The sequence below is a fragment of the Crocuta crocuta genome, unplaced genomic scaffold, assembly GCF_008692635.1.
Source record: "Crocuta crocuta isolate KB4526 unplaced genomic scaffold, BGI_CrCroc_1.0 scaffold172, whole genome shotgun sequence".
Taxonomy (NCBI): domain Eukaryota; kingdom Metazoa; phylum Chordata; class Mammalia; order Carnivora; family Hyaenidae; genus Crocuta; species Crocuta crocuta.
This window is the reverse complement of record NW_027528872.1, coordinates 7,722,187-7,740,851: the sequence shown is the minus strand read 5'-3', so window position 1 is coordinate 7,740,851 and position 18,665 is coordinate 7,722,187. Positions and strand designations below refer to the sequence as shown.

At 44.3% G+C, this 18,665-nt stretch overlaps 1 protein-coding gene across 2 annotated transcripts in view; it reads right to left on the bottom strand.

Annotated features, from left to right (window-relative positions):
- Nucleotides 1–18,665, bottom strand: part of FEZ1 (fasciculation and elongation protein zeta 1) — a 40,450-nt gene that overhangs the window by 5,023 nt on the left and 16,762 nt on the right. The window contains exons 3-7 of one of the 2 annotated variants that reach the window (XM_077756599.1): nt 8,890–8,976; nt 6,652–6,820; nt 3,677–3,948; nt 2,404–2,484; nt 1,041–1,116 (exon numbers count right to left, since the gene is read on the bottom strand). In XM_077756599.1, the coding sequence (XP_077612725.1) occupies nt 1,041–1,116; nt 2,404–2,484; nt 3,677–3,948; nt 6,652–6,820; nt 8,890–8,976 (685 nt within the window). The remainder of the gene's footprint in view (nt 1–1,040; nt 1,117–2,403; nt 2,485–3,676; nt 3,949–6,651; nt 6,821–8,889; nt 8,977–18,665) is intronic. The other variant, XM_077756600.1, reaches the window with a different exon arrangement.

Below are 18,665 nucleotides of genomic sequence, written 5' to 3'. Positions count from 1 at the left end.
TGTGTGTAAGGAGATTTTGCCTACAAAAGGCTCTTTATCACACACTGGTTTCTCCCGCAGCTCAGAACATTTATTAATATTTGACAATAGAGTCAAAGCAAAGGGGAGGAGGCAGTCATTTCCTGGAAGGAAAAACTGTTCTTTCAAGTCAGGCTCACCCACCCCGCCACCCAAGAAACCGCGCTTCTCCTTAAAAATGCAGCCAGTCCTGAGGCACCTGAGCGGCTCAGTCGGTTGAGCTTCCAACTTTGGCTCAGGTCATGATCTTGAGGTTCATGAGTTCCAACCCCGTGTCGGCTCTGTGCTGACAGCTCAGAGCCTGAAACCTGCTTCAGATTCTGTGTCTCCCTCTCTCTGCCCCTCCCCTGATCTCTCTCTCTCTCTCTCTCTCTCTCTCTTTCAAAAATAAATGAACATGAAAAAAAAGTTTTACTAATAATAATTTTTAAAAAGCAGCCAGTCCCATAGACCAAGCTCTCCGCTTCCGGGCCGCAGGGTAGGACAAAGTAACCTCAAGTAGCTCACATGAGAGCAGGGAAGGCAGAGAATGCAAGGCCAGCCCCCAGCCTCCTTCACCAGCTCATTCTTTCCTGGCAAGTCTCTGCCCTTTACAAGGAAGCAGGGGAAAAGCAAGAGAGCTCCAGGGCGCCTGGGTGGCTCAGTCGGTTAAGCGTCCGACTTTGGCTCAGGTCATGATCTCGAGTGCAGTTCAGGTCATGATCTCACGACTCGTGAGTCGGGCTCTGTGCTGACAGCTCGGAGCCTGGAGCCTGCTTTGGATTCTGTGTCCGTCCCCCTCTCATGCTCGGTCTCTCTCTCTCAAAAATAAATAAACATTTTTAAAAAGATAAACAAAGAAGACAGCTCTGGGTACCACTGCAGCGTACTTTAGTTTTGCAGCTGTGTAGGGGGAAGTGAGTGACACAGTGATAACGGAGCACATTCTGACCCATCTAAGGCTGCTGTTCTGGGGGAAACCACGGGTCTGAAGCACCAGGGCTGATGCTCACAGGGAGGGAGGGAGGACGAGAGGAACTCACTGTTTGTCAGCATCTGGAGATCTTCCACTGACAGAGGCAAGGCTTTCTTCTCGTAAGGGATGACGGTGTTCAGATACTACAAGACAACATGGCATGCAGCGCTTGAGACTCACGAAAGATCCCTCTGCTGGTAAGATGAGGTGACAATTCGCACGGGGCTTGCGCTTTTCTCTAACAAACACACTCCATCGAATTGGACACTCTTGGCAACACCCAGGACACTGTGCGCACCCCAGCTTCAGGACCCTGTCCCCCTCATTGGGGATGGTCTCTGAAAGTAAGACCTTACCATATTAGCCTTCTATTCCATCTAATACATTCTTCTGACACCAGAAACTTCGGGTTATTTAGGAATCCTGGTGAGCAGAGGCTGAGAGCGGGGAATGTTTTCAAGGGGGATTCTATTTTCTCATCCTTTGCAGAGGGATTTAAAAATGAACAGTCTCTCTTTTGTCAAAGTGACAGGGGAGAGAACCTCGACCCCACCCTCGGTCTTGGATGTTGGGTTTGCTCCCTCTGCTGGATACCAGATGCTTCTACAACAAGATCATCTCTGCCCGGTGGGATGTTGGAGAACGCAGCGCCAGAGAAACCTTGAAGATTGCAGGAGAGCCTGGGTACTGAGTGAGAAGAGCTCTAGACCAAAAGCCAAAAGACTTGTATTTTGGTCTTAGCTCTGCCCCTCGCCGTATGGCCTCGGGAGAATACCTACCCTCTCTGAGCCTTAGCTCTCACGGCTGCAAAATGAGGCGCCTGAGGGGCACCTGGGTGGCTCAGTCAGTTAAGCATCTGACTTCGACTCAGGTCATGACTCACAGTCCGTGGGTTCGAGCCCCGTGTCAGGCTCTGGGCTGACAGCTCAGAGCCTGGACCTGCTTCAGAGTCTGTGTCTCCCTCTCTCTCTGTCCCTCCCCTGCTTGCTCTCTGTCTCTCAAAAATAAATAAAAACATTAAAAAAAATTTTTTTTACTGAGGTGCCTGAGTTAGATATTCCTAAAATCTCTGCCCATGTTACAATGCTAACATTCTAACCCTGAGGATTTGGCTACAACTATGTCTAACACACACACACGCAACGATGTGTCCTTATTCCACCATCTCAGCCTCACCCGTGTACGCACTCGCCCTTGCGATCAGACCACGCACCTCGCAAGGGCAGGAAGCAGGACTTGCCCATCTTTGTATCTGAGGGCTTGGCTCAAAAGCAGTTCGCCTTTTAAAAAACACTGGCTGTCTCTCCTTAACAGCAGAAGAAAAGTTGAAGACCCCCACCCCCCCTTGCCTGAGTCCCAGGATAATCCCAGGGAATCACCAAGTTGCAGGGGTCCGGGAGGAGAGCTGGGAGCAAGGAAATTGCTTATACCTGCTTGTCCGTTCCTGAGGAGCCAAAGGTCTGGCGGATGCCGCTCTGCAGGATGTTGGAGATGCCTTCCATGCTGAAGCGCTGTGAAGAAGAGGAGGCTCAAGGGCAAATGCTTCCTGCTCCATAGTCATCGCCCCTGGGGGACCTCGGTGTCCTCCCTGAACTACCCAGACCCATCAACTACCACCATGTCCCAGATAACATCAGGGCTAAGAGACGGGCCAAAATGGAAGCCTGAGCTTTGCAAGAACCTACAGTAGAGTCTCAGAGACTCTCATCTTTGTCCCTCAGGGCAACAGGCTCCCCTGCGCTCCCTTCTCTTCCTCACTCCCACCCCCCGTGTAAAGAGAAGAATGAAGCAGGATGGTACACCTGGGGGCAGATGATGGCACGAGCATCTTAGGGAGGACAACGAAATGTCCAGCCGCGGGGAAGGGCAGATGTAAGTAAAGCTGCTGTCCTTCACTTGGAAGCTTTCTCCAAAATGCATGAGCCCATGGGGCGCCTGGGTGGCTTAGTCGGTTAAGCGTCAGACTTTCACTTAGGTCATGATCTCGCGGTTCGTGGGTTCGAGCCCCGCGTCGGGCTCTGTGCTGACTGCCAGCTCAGAGCCTGGAGCCTGTTTCAGTCTGTGACTCCCTCTCTCTCTGACCCTCCCCTGCTCATGCTGTCTCTCTCTCTCTCCTAGAAATAAATAAAAATATTTTTTTAAAAAATGCACAAGCCCAGCACCAGTTCAGTGGGTCTGGGCTAGAGCTTGGGCCAAGGTATCTTGAAAGATCCCCTTGGATGATTCTCCCGAGCTTCCTTGATCAAGAACCACAGGTCTGAAGAATCCTGTCACAATGACAGGAAGTAGGGCGTCATAATTTTCAAGCCTGAAACACCCTACTGACATCCTAAACAGGTAAGTGAGGATGAGTAGCAGGGATTCTGACCCTGAGTCCCGGGGCACAACGCCCCTCAATACCAAACACCTTCACCCCTCTCTCTAAGGTCTTGCCTAAGGGAGCACGTGCCGTGTGCAAGTATTTTCCGATGTCCGCGTCTGCCTCCGCCAGCTGGACCGGGCTTCCTCGCGGGGAGTAAAGGAGACAGGGGTGTCTTCTCCCTCTTTACAGCCCCACTGTCTGCCAGGGGTCCTGCTCGCAGACGCTGCTCCGCCCCGGTCTGCTTACGCGTCCTCTGCAGGGTCGGGACGGGACCCGGGACCCGACAGGGCGAGGATCCAGGGCTGGGCGCACCCAGTCCTCCCGCTGGGTGGCTCACGTACCTTGAGCGGCATCTGGTTTCCCTTCTCTATCCGGCTGCTCTGCAGACTCAGGCCTTTCTCTTTCCGCCTCTTCTTCATCAGCTCGCGCTGCTCCTTCTGCTTGTTCTGAACCTCAATCAGCACCGTGATGAAGGAGTTCTTCACTTCCTTCTCAAACTCCAGCTCGTCCCGGCGCGCCAGCTGCTGCACCAGCTCCTCCGAGAAGTCCCGGATGGCGCCCTCCACCTGGTCCAGCAGCTCGGTCAGCTCGGACCCAGACATGTGCCTCAGGCCTGCAGGGAGAGACCACCCCGCAGGTGACAGCGCGTCCGAGCCAGGGCCCGTCCGGGAGGCTCCCGGGGCGCTGCCGCCTGTGGCGGCCCTGCCTCTCCAGGGGGGACCCCTTCCAACCCCTTATAGGACCGGGAATTGAGAGCCACGCCAGAAAGGGAGGGACCTGTATACCGACCGCCAAAGCGAACGCTGTTCTCAAGGACTCAGAAGAGGAAGAAGAAACAGCCCCCCAGGAAGCCTGTAAACTGTTTGCAAAAATGTGCATGGACAAACATGTGGCTTTTTGATCCCGTGTTCCTCTTCCTACTTCTTCTCTGTTTCTACAATATTCCAAGTGCGAAATGGGTCAAGAATCAGGGGCAGAGGGGCCCCTCGGGTGGCTCAGTCAGTTAAGTGCCCGACTCTTGGTTTTGGCTCAGGTCATGATCTCACAGTTTCATGAGTTCAAGCCCTGCATGGGGCTCTGTGCTGGCAGCACGGAGCCTGCTTGGGATTCTCAATCTCTCCCTCTCTCCCTGCCCCTCCCCTGCAAGCACGTGCACTTTCTCTCTTTCTCTCAAAATAAAATACAGAGCTGGACGGAGACCCAATGCCCTCTTCACCCCTCCCGTGCTGTGCCGCAGGGCAGATATATCAGAATCACGGGAAGCATCAACACACTGAAAAATGAACCCTGGCTGGTTGGGACAGAGTTTGCTGTCAGGAGAAAGGAAAGGGAGTCTGAAAGAAAGGGATACAGATAACTTTATCTTAAATTCTTGTCCCCTAAGATTTCTTCTTTTAAAATCGATTCCAGTGGAGGGGAGGAGGGCGGCAGCGTTTCAAATCTGTCCCTTTCTGAGATCTTCGGTTTCTGCCCCAGAATCCATTTTACTTCTCCGTTTCTGCTCTGGCCTCTGTACTTGCTGCCTTGGTTGGCCTTCCCCGTTTCTTCTGCTCTCGGGAGCTGCCTCCTCCTTCCACATTTGCCATTTCACTCTGCACTTCAGCTGTTTTTGGGAGTCTTGAGCTGAATGCCACTGTGTTTGGGGCCTTTGTGTGGCTGAGCACAACCCGGAGGCAGCCAAGTCTGCCACCTCACTCGGAGCACATTCCTTCTGCACTGGCCACTGCCCGGCCTCTGCTCTTTAGGGCCGCTGAGTTTCATTTTCAGGACACAGCTCTTGAGATCAGGTCTCAGTTTTTGCCATGTTTGGGCCTTCACACCTGCCCAGCCCGCCTTCTCCCTCCTGTGTGTGCAAGTCCCACCAACCCATGTGCAAATGCTCTCGCCGCCCGCCCCCCACCCCCTGCAGGACGGGCACCCTTACCCTTCCAGACTGACGACTTTTGACTTTTGTACCCAATGTTGCCTTTGCTGTGTACACCTTTCCATGTCATGCATCATCCACCACTTTTTTTGTGTGATCATACTTACTACGAACCTGTATCAGACAGCTAACGTGATGCACAGATTAAAAGTATACACAGATTAAGAGTTCTGGCATCAACCTGCCTTCACATATAGACTCCAGCCCTCATGGCCTGTATGTGGTAAAAGGGCAGATACAAATAAAAAATAAGAGGTTTGACTCTCCCTGTTGAAAATAAAGGAAGAGACTTTCTCTCTCCTTCACCTGCCTTTTCTTTTTTTTTTTAATATTTTTATTTATTTCTAGGAGAGAGAGAGACACAGTGAGCAGGGGAGGGTCAGAGAGAGAGGGACATACAGACTCTGACATAGGCTCCAGGCTCTGAGCTGGCAGTCAGCACAGAGCCCGACGCGGGGCTCGAACCCACGAACCGCGAGATCATGACCTAAGCGAAAGTCGGACGCTTAACCGACTAAGCCACCCAGGCGCCCCTTCACCTGCCTTTTCTTTGAGAATGGCGTCCTTGGTCCTTTGCAGATAGATGCCAATCATTTTAATGGTTAAATAAGCCTCTTGCCCAAAGTCTCAGGACTCAGGAATGTTTCCTCCACCACCTGGGAACGACGGCTTTGAAAAGTAATCTTCAAGGAAGATGACAGGAACCTAACTAGTCGCCTGACTCCAGACTGCAAAACCTGTTTAATGTAATGGGTTGTATCCACCTAGCTGTAGACGAGAGTAGGATTTCTTCCTGGTGTTGCAATCCCTTTAGCGAGTCGCCTGTAATGTGCACTCCATTCTGGCTTAGCGCTCATTCAATAATAAAACTGTTTTCTTTCTCTTCTCTGTGGAAAGCTTTTCTGGATGGGGAGGAGACTTTGTTTTTAATTAGATTTCCCCAACAGTGGCATCGAACAAGTCACTTAACCTCTCAGGATACTCAATTACCCCGATCCTAATGGAGTCGGCGTGGGGAGGAAATGCAATTACGCACAGAAATTCTCAGAATGGGGTCTGGTACGTAGAGAGCTCTCCAAAAAATATCGGCTGTCATGATTATTACCTTTTCCATTGATTGTGTGGTAGCATCATTTTGGATAGTGCATTCACATTTCTTCTCCTTTTTCTGTCTTTGTCTTTTTCCTTGGTTACTTTTACCATCTTTGATTTTGTTTAACTGCCTTTCTCTCCATCCCCCCAAAAATGCTAACTTCTCTCCTGATGCCCAGGAAGAAAGGTGCCAGCAGCCCCCTTGATCTGAGGTTCTACTAGCTACATGTGAAGCATGTGCCCACGGCCTGGCCCAGAGTGGTCTTCAGCCTTGGCAAGCCCACCCACCAGGGTCCTCACCTTCATAGGACCAGTTGTTGTTGAAGGTTTGGGTCAAGGCTTGCATCTCCTGAAGGAGGACCGAGTCAGCCTGGGAAGAGGTTTCTCCCTCATCTTCCTCCTCCAGAACCTCCTCTTCTTCCTCAGGGTCTGGGGAATTCTGCATCATTTCTTCGATCTCCTCAATTACCTAAAGAAGGTACACAAGAGAGTGCTTACTCTGTCCTCTGCTGGAGGGACATGCTGGCTCGAATTTGGATCAGTTAAGGATGTTTCTAATGCGCTGCCTGTAAAATTCCCAAAGCGGCATCAGTATTTAATACATATTGAATAATAATAAAAATAGATCTGACCAAAGGCTTACATACACTCGTTCTTTAATGTAAAGCACTCTTTAATGTGAAACCTCTTCCAAGAACACCATTTAGATGAGTGCTTTATTGGAAATAAACTCCTCTTTCGGGAAACAAAGCAAAGCTGCCTGGAAGGGAACATTTACTTCAATCCGCTGGGCACTTTATTTCTAAGTGGGGAAATACTTTATCCAACCTACTTTAGCACAAAACCCAGTCCATTAGCTGTCACAGTGCTTATGTTCTTCCTACAACAGCTCAAAATGGGGAGGCTTTTTTGCGCCAAGAAAATTTCTCCAGAATTCACCTGGAGAGGAACGAGGGCTGCCCAGACCCAAGTACAAAACAGGGTGATAAAATAACAAAAGGAGAGGTAGGATCCTGAGAGCAGAAAAGAGATAGGAGAATCAGTTGTAATCTAGACTCTTTTTTAAAAAAATTTTAGGGGCGCCTAAATAAAAATAAAATAAAGACATAAATTTTTTTTTAATTTTTAATGTTTATTTTTGAAAGAGAAAGAGACAGAGCACAAGCAGGGGAGGGGAGGGGCAGAGAGTGAGGGAGACACAGGATCCGAAGCAGGCTCCAGGCTCTGAGCTGTCAGCACAGAGCCCAATGCGGGGCTTGAACTCACAAACTATGAGGTCATGACCTGAGCCAAAGTCAGACACTTAACCAACTGAGCTACCCAGGCGCCCCTAATCTAGACTCTTACCAGGGTCCAGCAGAGAGGGCTGAATGAGAGTAGTGCCAGAAGACTAACTGAGCTGATTTGTCCATTAATGGTTTACACATAAAGAAAATGGAAGAAGCAAAGAAGGTCTGAAAGGCATCTACAGATCGGTCAGGTCACGATAGGGCATTTATACATTTGTCTGTCCTCGATTCTGGAATGGATTGAGGCTCCAGGCCACTGGACTGTGGTCTGTGAAGCAGATTTCTTCATGTTAGCTGGACCAAGGACAAGGGGACTTAGGGTGCCCTCCTTGAGAATAATTTCTCTTTTATTCCCGCAACTTCTCGCCTCCACTCAGCCAATTTAGGGAATATTTAGTCTTTGCTGACCAAGAGCCACTTATAAAATGCAAGCAAATGACAAACCCGTGTTAGAATTTTATGGCTGGGTTTCTCGTTCTTTCAGACTACTTGTCCTTGACTTTGAATCACTTCTCTTACATTCACAAGAATAACTGTTAACCCCTATTCCCTTTTTATCTGGCTCCTTTCAATCTCTTGATCCTTATCTGTTTATAATCCCACCTCTTTGTCCCAGATATGAAAGAGTTCCTTGTACCAAAAAGCGCTGTCTAGCACCAAAGGCTCCTGGTGGAGCTTCTGCAGAACGACTTTGTGAAAAACTCATGTGGGACCTGCTCAAAAAAGTCATCCATAAATATTTGTTGACTAAAAAGTTGAAAAAAGAATCCAAAGACCCAAGATTATTCCCTCTAAGTAATAAATGTCTAAAGCCAAAATATAACTAATTCAATCAAGTGTCAAACACTACATTTTTTTTTTTAAACAAAGACACAACTGTACATTATGAGTCCTTTTGGGGGCTCGTGGGTAGCTCAGTCCGTTAAGCATCTGACTTCAGCTCAGGTTATGATCTCATGGTTCATGAGTTCAAAACCCCACACCAGGCTCTGTGCTAGCAGCACAAAGCCTACTTGGGATTCTCTCTCTCCCTCTCTCTCTGCCCCTCCCCTGCATTCCCTCCCTACCTCTCTCTCTCTCTTTCTCTCTCTTTCTCTCTCTCTCTCTCCCCCCTTCTCTCAAAAATTATAAATAAATTTTTTAAAAGTTTAAATAAAACAAAATAAAAGGATGTGGCAAGTATATGTACTTAAAACTTTTTCTTGATCCAGAGAACCAAAGTCCTGGGAACTAAGAGAAATATTCATACCTGATCCGCTGTGAGTAGAGGCTCCTCATTGATACCAGAGTCGTGTTCGCTCTTCTCATTGAACTCTTCCTCTTCTTTCTCATGGATCTAAAGGGGGTGGGGGGTGGAATTCTAATGGATCAGCCACAGAACCAGGGCTCTCTTTACTCTCTGGTCTCTAGAATGGATAATATGACCGATAGGCCCCTCCGGCCGGCCATCCGCTGTGTGAAGAGGGAATCTAAAGAGTGCCCAGAGTCTCATCCGATTCCAAACACACCCCTTCGGCACAACATGTATCCCTGAGTCCATCTCAGTCAGAAAACGACAACAAGGGATGGATGTCTGGACTCAAAGGGAGGAGTGCTGTTCTTTAACCCACAGACAAGTTGTCCCTGCGTGACCAAGGAACCCTTCCCAAGGCGAGCAACACTGCAACCAATTCCTGCAGCAAAGGCACTCTTATTTATACAAGGAGCATCAATCTGAGGTTTTGTTTCCAGAGTTTACTTAATTAGGCATTATAATGGCTGGGACGTTCCATTCCAAACGGTCAAGCTTTTAGAACTTGATGTAATGCTGTCTGGAATTGGAATTGGAATTCTAGGCTTGGTGTCATAGCTGCTGAAAGATGTGATGAATCCTCATGAGATATGCCACAGAATCACCTGACCACGTGAACTGCAGGACAGACTACACACCTAAAATATCGAAACATTTCCCCTATGTCTCCAAAACTCCACAAGGCCGAGTAAGATTCTGAAAGTTCACCGCCATTGCTATTCGAGATGTTGAAATCCAACGAGGCACTTACTGGCCTTACAGACCATATCCGAAACAGCCACAGTCTGGCATTTATGTTCCAAGCCTACACAGAATAAACCACCAAATCACCCGACAGGCTGTCCACATCCGGAAGTCTGATTTGAAAGTCATGGAAGGACTGGTAAGGAGCTTCCGGGAAATCTTGCTGCAAAGACACCTCTCGTCCCAGAATCAGTTTTTACTTGCTCGTCCATAACTGACAGGCTGATCTGCCTCTTTCGTGGGGATCACACCTCTCCTGTTCCAACAGAAAACACCCAGTTCCATCCCAAGCAATCATGTCAGAGATCATCTATCCTCAGAAACTTCTCCCCGATTCTTTGAGCTCCACCTTGGCAGATGCCCCTCACTGAACACATCACCTTCTGTCTACGTTTGCTTAAAACCAGGACTGTGTCATTAAAAAATTAATCAAATATATCTCAAATGCTGCTCTGCACTCAACCTGGATAAGAGGTAGGACAAGGAAGTAAAGGGATCATCTGAGGGGCCTGTGTGCCAGATGGTGATATCTATTTCTGCTGGAAAACCCATATGCCGCTCTCTCCGCCAAGTCTACCTACCACCTGCGGTGGCCGCCTGGCTTCCGCACTCCCCACTCTGCAGAACGCAGCTCCCAGAGCCACACTTTGCTCACGACTACACTCATGGCGAACTTGCTCAGGGCCAGAGAGTCCTGTGCTAGAAGTTAGGCTCGCCCTGGGGAACAGAGATGGTTGTTTTCTGCTTGGATTCTTTTTTGTAAACACGTGTCAGATAGGACCAGAATTTCTTTGACATTAAGTCTACTCTAAAAACGAAAGGTTTACATCTTCTGAGATATGGTCAGTTTTCACTGACTATTCTTATTGCCTCATTTAGCGGCATTGTCTCCTTTCCCAAGGTCTTCCCTCTGAGTTCCCGGCTGAAGGCAAGGAGGGAGCTTCTAGGGACAGACCCTTTTTATTGTTTAAATGTTAGCGACCCTGAGCAGCGGCATGGATGCCTCTTAGAGCTGCCACGCCTCTCCCTCTGGCACAAAGCCTGCGGGTCTGATTTGTCAGGCTTGGGTAAAAAGAGACCTGAAAATCAATTATAACCAATAATAAGTTACCCTGAGTTCCTAGGATTATGGGAGCAATCTCTAACCCCATGTTTTCTCAGATCTCACCAGTCTGACACTAAAAAGTAAAATAAAAGGAGAAGCAAACACAAAGTACTTAAAGAAAGCCCTGGCTCCTTCCCTCTGCTCCTACATGTGGATTATCCCCTGCCTCTGCTTTCCCACATCCACCTCGTCCCTGGCCTCTTCTCCTCCCTCTCTAGCTTTTGGTTCTCATCCTCTCTTCCCTCTTCACCCTCTCCAGGGCTCTTCCCACATCTTCTCCCCATCTTAGCAGACTCTCTTCTGTTCTAACAGCTTCTGTCCCTTCTCAACAAGCCCTCTTCCCTTAGGAATGCCATTTACAGACTCCCTACATTCCCTTCTTTACCAGGACAATATCTGAGGCAGAGAGTGGAAAACTGGGTAGGAACGAATAGGAAAAAAGAATTTTTTGAAAAATGATAACACTTGTGCATATGGATAGGATTATATGATTTACGCACACACTTACGTACATGGAACAGTATGTGTTGCTCTTATTCTCAATATATGACAGAAACCTAGAAATTGCTACAGGGAGCTCCTTTCGTCTCTTGTGTGACATTGGGAAGGCTAAAGCTAAAAACAACCTGCGGGCGAGATCATTTGGAGCTGAATTACACTGTAGACTAAAATCCAAGTTGTGTCCATAGTGTAGAAGTGAACTAATGATTGTTCCAAGAAAAATCATTCTTCCAAGTGACTTCTTTCAAGGACTGAGAACAAACGACCGAGATCCAGAAAAGGCCTGGCCACACTACTCGGCAAGCCGTTTCTTCCTCCGGCTTTGGGTCAAAGGTGGGCCCCTAAGGCTGTAACGCGGTAGCTTCAAACTTGACGCTAAATGTGGAGAACATTCCCTGGAGTCTGTAACACTGCCGAGTCTTGCTGCACAGAAGCCCGAGTGAGGACCGAAATTACAGAGTCTTTGTGATGTCCAAATGATTCTGTTCATGAGAACGGGAATTGCTACTGCATAACATTTCCCTCCCCTTAGCACGATTGTTTCACACAGGCGGTTGCCTTCTTGACCAAAAGGAAGAGAATGAAGGTACATGTTCACCTTCAGTCAAAAGTTAAAAAAAAAAAATCAACGACATGCACCCAGCCTGGGGAAAAGACAACTACATCCCCTTTACACTTGTGAACAACCAGGAAACATCTGTGTGGGGTTAAGTCCTTGTCTCTGAATCCCCACAGTGAGATGCACCAGGGCCGAGCAAACAGCATGTAGACAACAGGCGCTTTCTGAAAGAATTAATGAGCTAATGAAAGAGAAAGGAATGGCAACACGATTGCCTGCTATGGTCAGTCCCTGTCCATGTACAATTTAGCTGCTTAGTCACCTGGAAAACAGAAGGGTAGAACTCCCTGTCCTGGACATTCCATTCCTCTTGTCCAAGACAACCGTGACCTGCTATTAATTCAAGTTACAGGGACAAAAGAGATCCTTTTATATCACTCAGGAACAGAATACTGATTAATATAAAAACCCAATAAATGTGGAGAATTGTAAGTAATAATAATATTACAGGGCTTGAGCATAGTATTTTGATCTAAAAATACACTTATTTTTTTTCCCAAGCTCCTAATGTAAGGCTAAGGCCTTTTTCTTCATGATGGGCCTCTGAGTTCCATATCAGCTTTCTCCTATCATCCACAACAGAACACGATTTTCTAAATGATTTAAATGATTTCCTATTTCTGTGTTTTTCTAGCAGAAGGAAGATAGGAGATGGCACATACATTCCTTTATCTCCTCTTCCTCCTGAAATCCAACTAAAGTGAGAGCTAAGGAACCGAAAGAGAATACCCCACAGGAACAAAATGAACCAGAGAAGAACTACAGCAAAGGAGATGCTAGAAAGCACATGCTGAGCTAGCAGGCTAGAGGCGTAAGCTCTGTGGGAGGAAGCTTCCCAAAGTTCTTTTACCCCAAAGATGCTGGAAGACTCCAGAATTGGAGACTTCAGGTGGTACTGGGAGGTGGGGCTGCAAGAGGAAGGATCTGCTGGGGTTCTTCATAGGAGCATCAAGACCCCAGGTCTCTTCTCCTTCCCGTATAAAAAGGCAACTACTGCCCTCTCACCATTAAAAGAAGTGGAGATTTCACTCTGGAAAGGTTGAGCTAGGAGGCCCTGGACTCAAGATACCCAAGTCCACCTGAAAGCAGGGGTGAGGGATCTTGCCCAAAACAGAGGGATTAAGGGAAAGTCTGCATACTCACCAAGACCGTCCTGCCCTTATTAGCCTCTAAGGAGACTGGCAGTCAGGCTTATCCTCTTCAAGCAAAACACTGGAGGACTCAAGTCAGTGGTCAGCACATTTCTATTACACTGCCCAAGAAAAAAGGCCTATAGATACATGCCACTATTTGGGGTCTCCAAACAAAATGACCAGGTACTTAATGATCACTATAGTGGGGGCAGCAGGAAACAAGCCCTGTCCCTCTAAGAAGAGCTCAATGAGTCTAGTGTCACTTTTAAATATGAAATTATGCCCAAAGACTTTCAAACATTTGCAGACAATCCCCAACATGAAAGACAAGGACTAAAACAAATACATAGGAAAAGTAAAACAAAAGCAATACAGAGGGTAGAAGAAACTCCTTCCTATCATTACTGCCCACAAAGAGATAGCAAGAAAACATTGCTTCCTTGAAACATGGTCTTTTTAGTAGAATTAATTAAAAACAACAATAGCAATAAGAAAAAGCTCTTAGAAATTAAAATTATAGTAGCAAAATCTGTATTTTCAAAAGAAGAATTGAAGATAAGGTTGAGAAAGTCACCAAGAGAGTAAAACAAAATAAGTAGATAGAAAATGGGAGGGAAGAAAAAGCAGAAGATCATTTTAAGTCCAACACTTGAATAAAAGGAATTCCAAAAAACAAAAACAGAAGAGATGGTCTCTTTCAGCCACAAAAGAGTAGCTATTACTGGACTTATCCCTCCAGCCACATACAACTATAAATCTGGACAAAATCTATGAGCCAATTGTTTTGAGGCACTAGGCATAAACAGTGAAAGGCTGTGACCATTGAAAGAAGGGAAAACATGAAATAAATGAAAGCTGAGAATCTGTCACCTGTGAACTAACACTCCAAGAAATCCTATAGAAAGTTTTTTGGCCTAAAAGGAAATGATTAAAAATCAGAGCCACAGGAAGGAATAAATAATACCAAAAATGGTAAATATGAAAAACGTATGCTTTTTTCCTTCTCCTAATTTCTTTAAAAGACAACTAACTGTCTAAAGCAAGAGATGAAAACTTTGTGTTGCAGGGTAAGTAATATGGATTGAAGTAAAACATATGACAACAATACCACAGAGGATAACAGGAGCAGACTTATGCTGTGGAAAGTGTTTTACATTTTATGTGAAGTAGCATAATATTAATACTAAATAGACTATGATAACTTAAAATGCAGAATATAATCTTTAGAGAAGAAGGCAGTAAAAAACAAACAAACAAAAAAACCAGACAAACCAGAAACACACACACAAAGAGATATAGCTAAAATCTAATGGAAGAAATAAAATGGAATACCAAACAAATTTGATTAACCCAAAAGAAGGCAGGGAAGATGGAACAGAAGAACAAGGAAAAAAAAAAAAACCCAGATAGAAATGCAAGGTCATACACTTAAACCAAACTATTAAAGTTACTTTAAACACTAATGAACTAAACACTATGCAAATGAACTAAATCCAATAAACGAAAAAGCACAGATCATCATTTTCAGACTAAATATAAAAGACTAGGGGCGCCAGAGTGGCTCAGTCAATTAAGTAGCCAGCTCTTGATTTCAGCTCAGGTCATAATCTCATGGTTCATAGGACGGAGCTCTATGCTGGGCTCTGCCCTGATGGAGGGAAAGAGTCCTCAACCCCCTGCCCTTCCCCAGCTCTCTCTCTCTTTTACAAAAGTAAAAATAATAATAAAAAGACTCAACTATATGCAATCTATAAAAGACACCCTTTAAACATAAAGACACAGACAGGTGAAAAGTAAAAGGACTGTTAGAAACACCATACAATCCAGTAATTACACTGGAAGGTATTTACCCAAAGAAAACGTAAACACTAATTCAAAAAGACATATGCACCCATATGTTTACTGTAGCATTATTTATAATAGCCAACATATGGAAACAACCTGTGTCCATCAGTAGATTAATGAATAAAGAAGATATGATACACACACACACACACACACACACACACTGGAATATTACTTAGCCATAAAAAAGAATGAGACTTTGGGGCACCTGGGTGGCTAAGTCAGTTAAGCACCCAACTTTAGCTCAGGTCATGGTCATGTGGTTCATGAGCTCAAGCCCCGAATCAGGCTCTGCTCTATCAGTGACGAAGAGCCTGTTTCAGATCCTCTATCTCCCTCTCTTTCTGCCCCTCCCTCACTTGTGCCCACGCACATGTGCACACACACTTTCTCTGTCTCAAAAATTACAAAATTTAAAGAAAAAAGAATGAGCTCTCGCCATTTTTGACAACACGGATGGAGCTAGAAGGTATTATGCTCAGTGAAATAAATCAGACAGAGATAGGCAAATACAAAATTTCACTTATATGTGGAATCTGAAAGAAAAAATAAACAAAAATAGAAACACTCATAAATTCAGAAAACAAACATAGCTGCCAGAGAGAAGAGTGGTGGGTGTAAGGGGCAAATAGCTGAAGAGGTACAAACCTCTAGTTATAAAATAAATAAATCAGGGGAGCACCTGGCTGGCTCAGTTGGTAGAGCCTATGACTCCTGATCTTGGGGTCATGAGTTCAAGTCCCACATTGGGCACAGGGCTTACAATAAATGAATCAATCGATCGATCAATTAATCATGGAGATGAAGCAAAGCAAAGAACTATAGTCCATAATATTGTAATAACACTGTATAGTGACAGATAACTACATGTATCATGGTGCACATTGTATAATGTACAGAATTGTCAACTCACTATGTTGTGTACCTGAAAAGAGAACTAACTTAATATTGTATGTCAATTTTACTTCAATAATAAAAATTAAAACTAAAAAATAAATTGTAGTGGATAAACAGACAAAATAATCAGTTAAGATATAGAAGAATTCAACAATACTGTAAACCAACTTAAGCTAGATGACGTTTATAGAACATTGCAACCTACAATTACAGAATATACATGCTTTTCAATGGCACACAGTACACTCCTAAGATACAACATATGCTGAGCATATATCAGTCCCAGTATATTTTAAAGGACTGAATTTATACAGATAGTGTTCTTGACAAAACTAAATTAGAAATCAATGACGCAATGATAACTATATAAAATCCCCAAACATTTTGAAATTCAGCAACATGCATCTAAATTACCCATAGGTCAAAAAAGAAATCACAAGAGAAATTAGAAAATATTTCAAGCTGAAGTTTAATAAAAACATGCCATCTCAAAATTGTGGGATTCAGTTAAAGCAATGCTGAAAGGAAATATTATTGTTTTAAGATGCTTGTGGCATCACTGATCTGAACGTTTGTGTCCTCCCAAAATTCATGTGTTGAAATCTTAATGTTCAGTGTCATAGTGTTATAGGTGGGGACCCGGGGATTTGCCTGGCTCGTGATGGTGGAGCCTTCATGGCTAGGATTGGTACCTGAGAAAAGAGACTCCACAGAGTCCCCGAGATTCCTTGTACCAATAAGGACACAGCCAGAAATTGGCAGTCTGTAAGCCAGAAGAGAGCCTTTACCGAAACCTAATCATGCTGGCACCCTGGATGTCCAGCCTTCTTAACAGTGAGAAACAAATCTGTTGTTTACAAGTCATCCTGTCTGTGGTATTGTGTCATAACAACCTGAGTAGACTGAGACAATTATTTTTAAAGTTTAAAATCTGATCTAAGCTCCTACCTTAAGAGGCTTAGTAAAATCCTAGTAAGTATAAGGAAGGAAATAATAAAGTTAAGGAAAGAAATCAACAAATTAGAAAATGAACAAACAACAGAGGAAAAGAAAACCAAAAGTGGTGTGCTGGAAAGATGAGTAAAATTGATAAACCCAAAATTAGACTTAAGTGAGGTTGGGAGGGAAAGAAGGAAAAAGAAAACACAAATTAGCAGATCAGAAATAAAAAGAGGGCCATCACTATAGATCTCACTGACATTAAAATAATAAGAATGTATCTTAAACAACTTTGTGGTCAATGCATTCAATTATTTAGATTAAATGAACAAATTCCTTGAAAAACACTATTTACCAAAATCAGCTCAGGAAGAAATGGAAAATCTGAACATCTTTACATTTATTAAAGAAATTGAATGTGTAACCAAAAATCTTCCACAGAGAAAACATCTGAGCCAGATGGTTTCACTGGTAGAGTCTATCTAACATGTAAAGAAGAGATAATACCAATCTAAGGCAAACTCAGAAAACAGAAAAAGAAAAATTCCCAATTCATGTTATGACATTACAAGAAAAGAAAATTACAGAAAAAGATTCCTTGTGAGCATAGATGTAACAATCTTTAATAAAATATTAGCAAATCAAATCCCACATCATATGAAATCAATACTATGTCATAACTAAGTGAGGTTTATCTTAAGAATGAAAGGTTGGTTTAATATTTGAAAATCAATTAACATAATTCATCACATCAACATAATAAATTGATCTGCATACATAATTTGATCTATGGATTTAACACAATCACAGTTGAATTTCCAGCAAGTTATAGAAATTGAGTAGCTGATTCCAAAATTTATATGGAAATGCAAAGGACCTAAAATAGCCAAAAGAGGGGCACCTGGGTGGCTCAGTCAGTGAAGCATCTGACTCTTGATTTCAGCTCAGGTCATGATCTCACAGTTGGTGAGTCTGAGCACTGATCAGGCTCCACGCTGACAGCACGAAGCCTGCTTGGGATTCTATCTCTGCCTCTCTCTCTCTGCCCCCTCCTTCAAAATAAATAAATAAAATTTACAAAATATAAAAATAAAGAGAAAATAAAATAAAATAGCCAAAACAACTTTGGAAAAAAAGAACAAACTTGGAAGACTTATACAGTTGACCCTTGAACAATGCAGGGATTAGGGGTACCAATGCCCTGCACGGTAAAAATCTACATGTAATTTTTAACTCCCCCAAAACTTAACTACATGTAGCCTACTGTTGATGGAAGCCTTTCTGATAATATAGACAGTTGACAACACATATTTGGCATGTTATGTGTATTATACACTGTATTTTTATATTAAAGTAAGCTTCAGAGAAGAAAATGTTATTGAAAATCATAAGGAAGAGAAAATACATTTATGGCACTGTACTATATTTGCCAAAAAAAAAAAAATCCACATGTAAGTGGTCCCACGCAGTTCAAACCTATGTTGTTCAAGGGTCAGCTGTCCTACGTTATATCAAGACTTACTACAAAGCCACAGTAATGAATACAACACAGTATTGGCATAAAGATAGATACACATCAATGAAACAGAATAAAGAATTTAGAAATCGATCCACACAGATATGGTCAATTGAGTTTTGACAAAGGTGCCAAGACAATTTAATAGGGAAAGAACAATATTTCTAATAAGTAGTACCAGAACAATTCAATAGACACACACACACACACACACACCACACCACACCACACACCAACTTTGAGCCTTACCTCACACCATATATAGAAACTAACTTGAAATGAATCATAAGCCATAAAAGAGGTAAAAGTAGAAGACTTCTAAAAGACTTAAGAAAAAATCTCTATGACTTCTTAAATACTACACAAGAGGGGGTACACCTGGGTGGCTCAGTCGGGTAAGCGTCCAACTTTGGCTCAGGTCATGATCTCACAGTT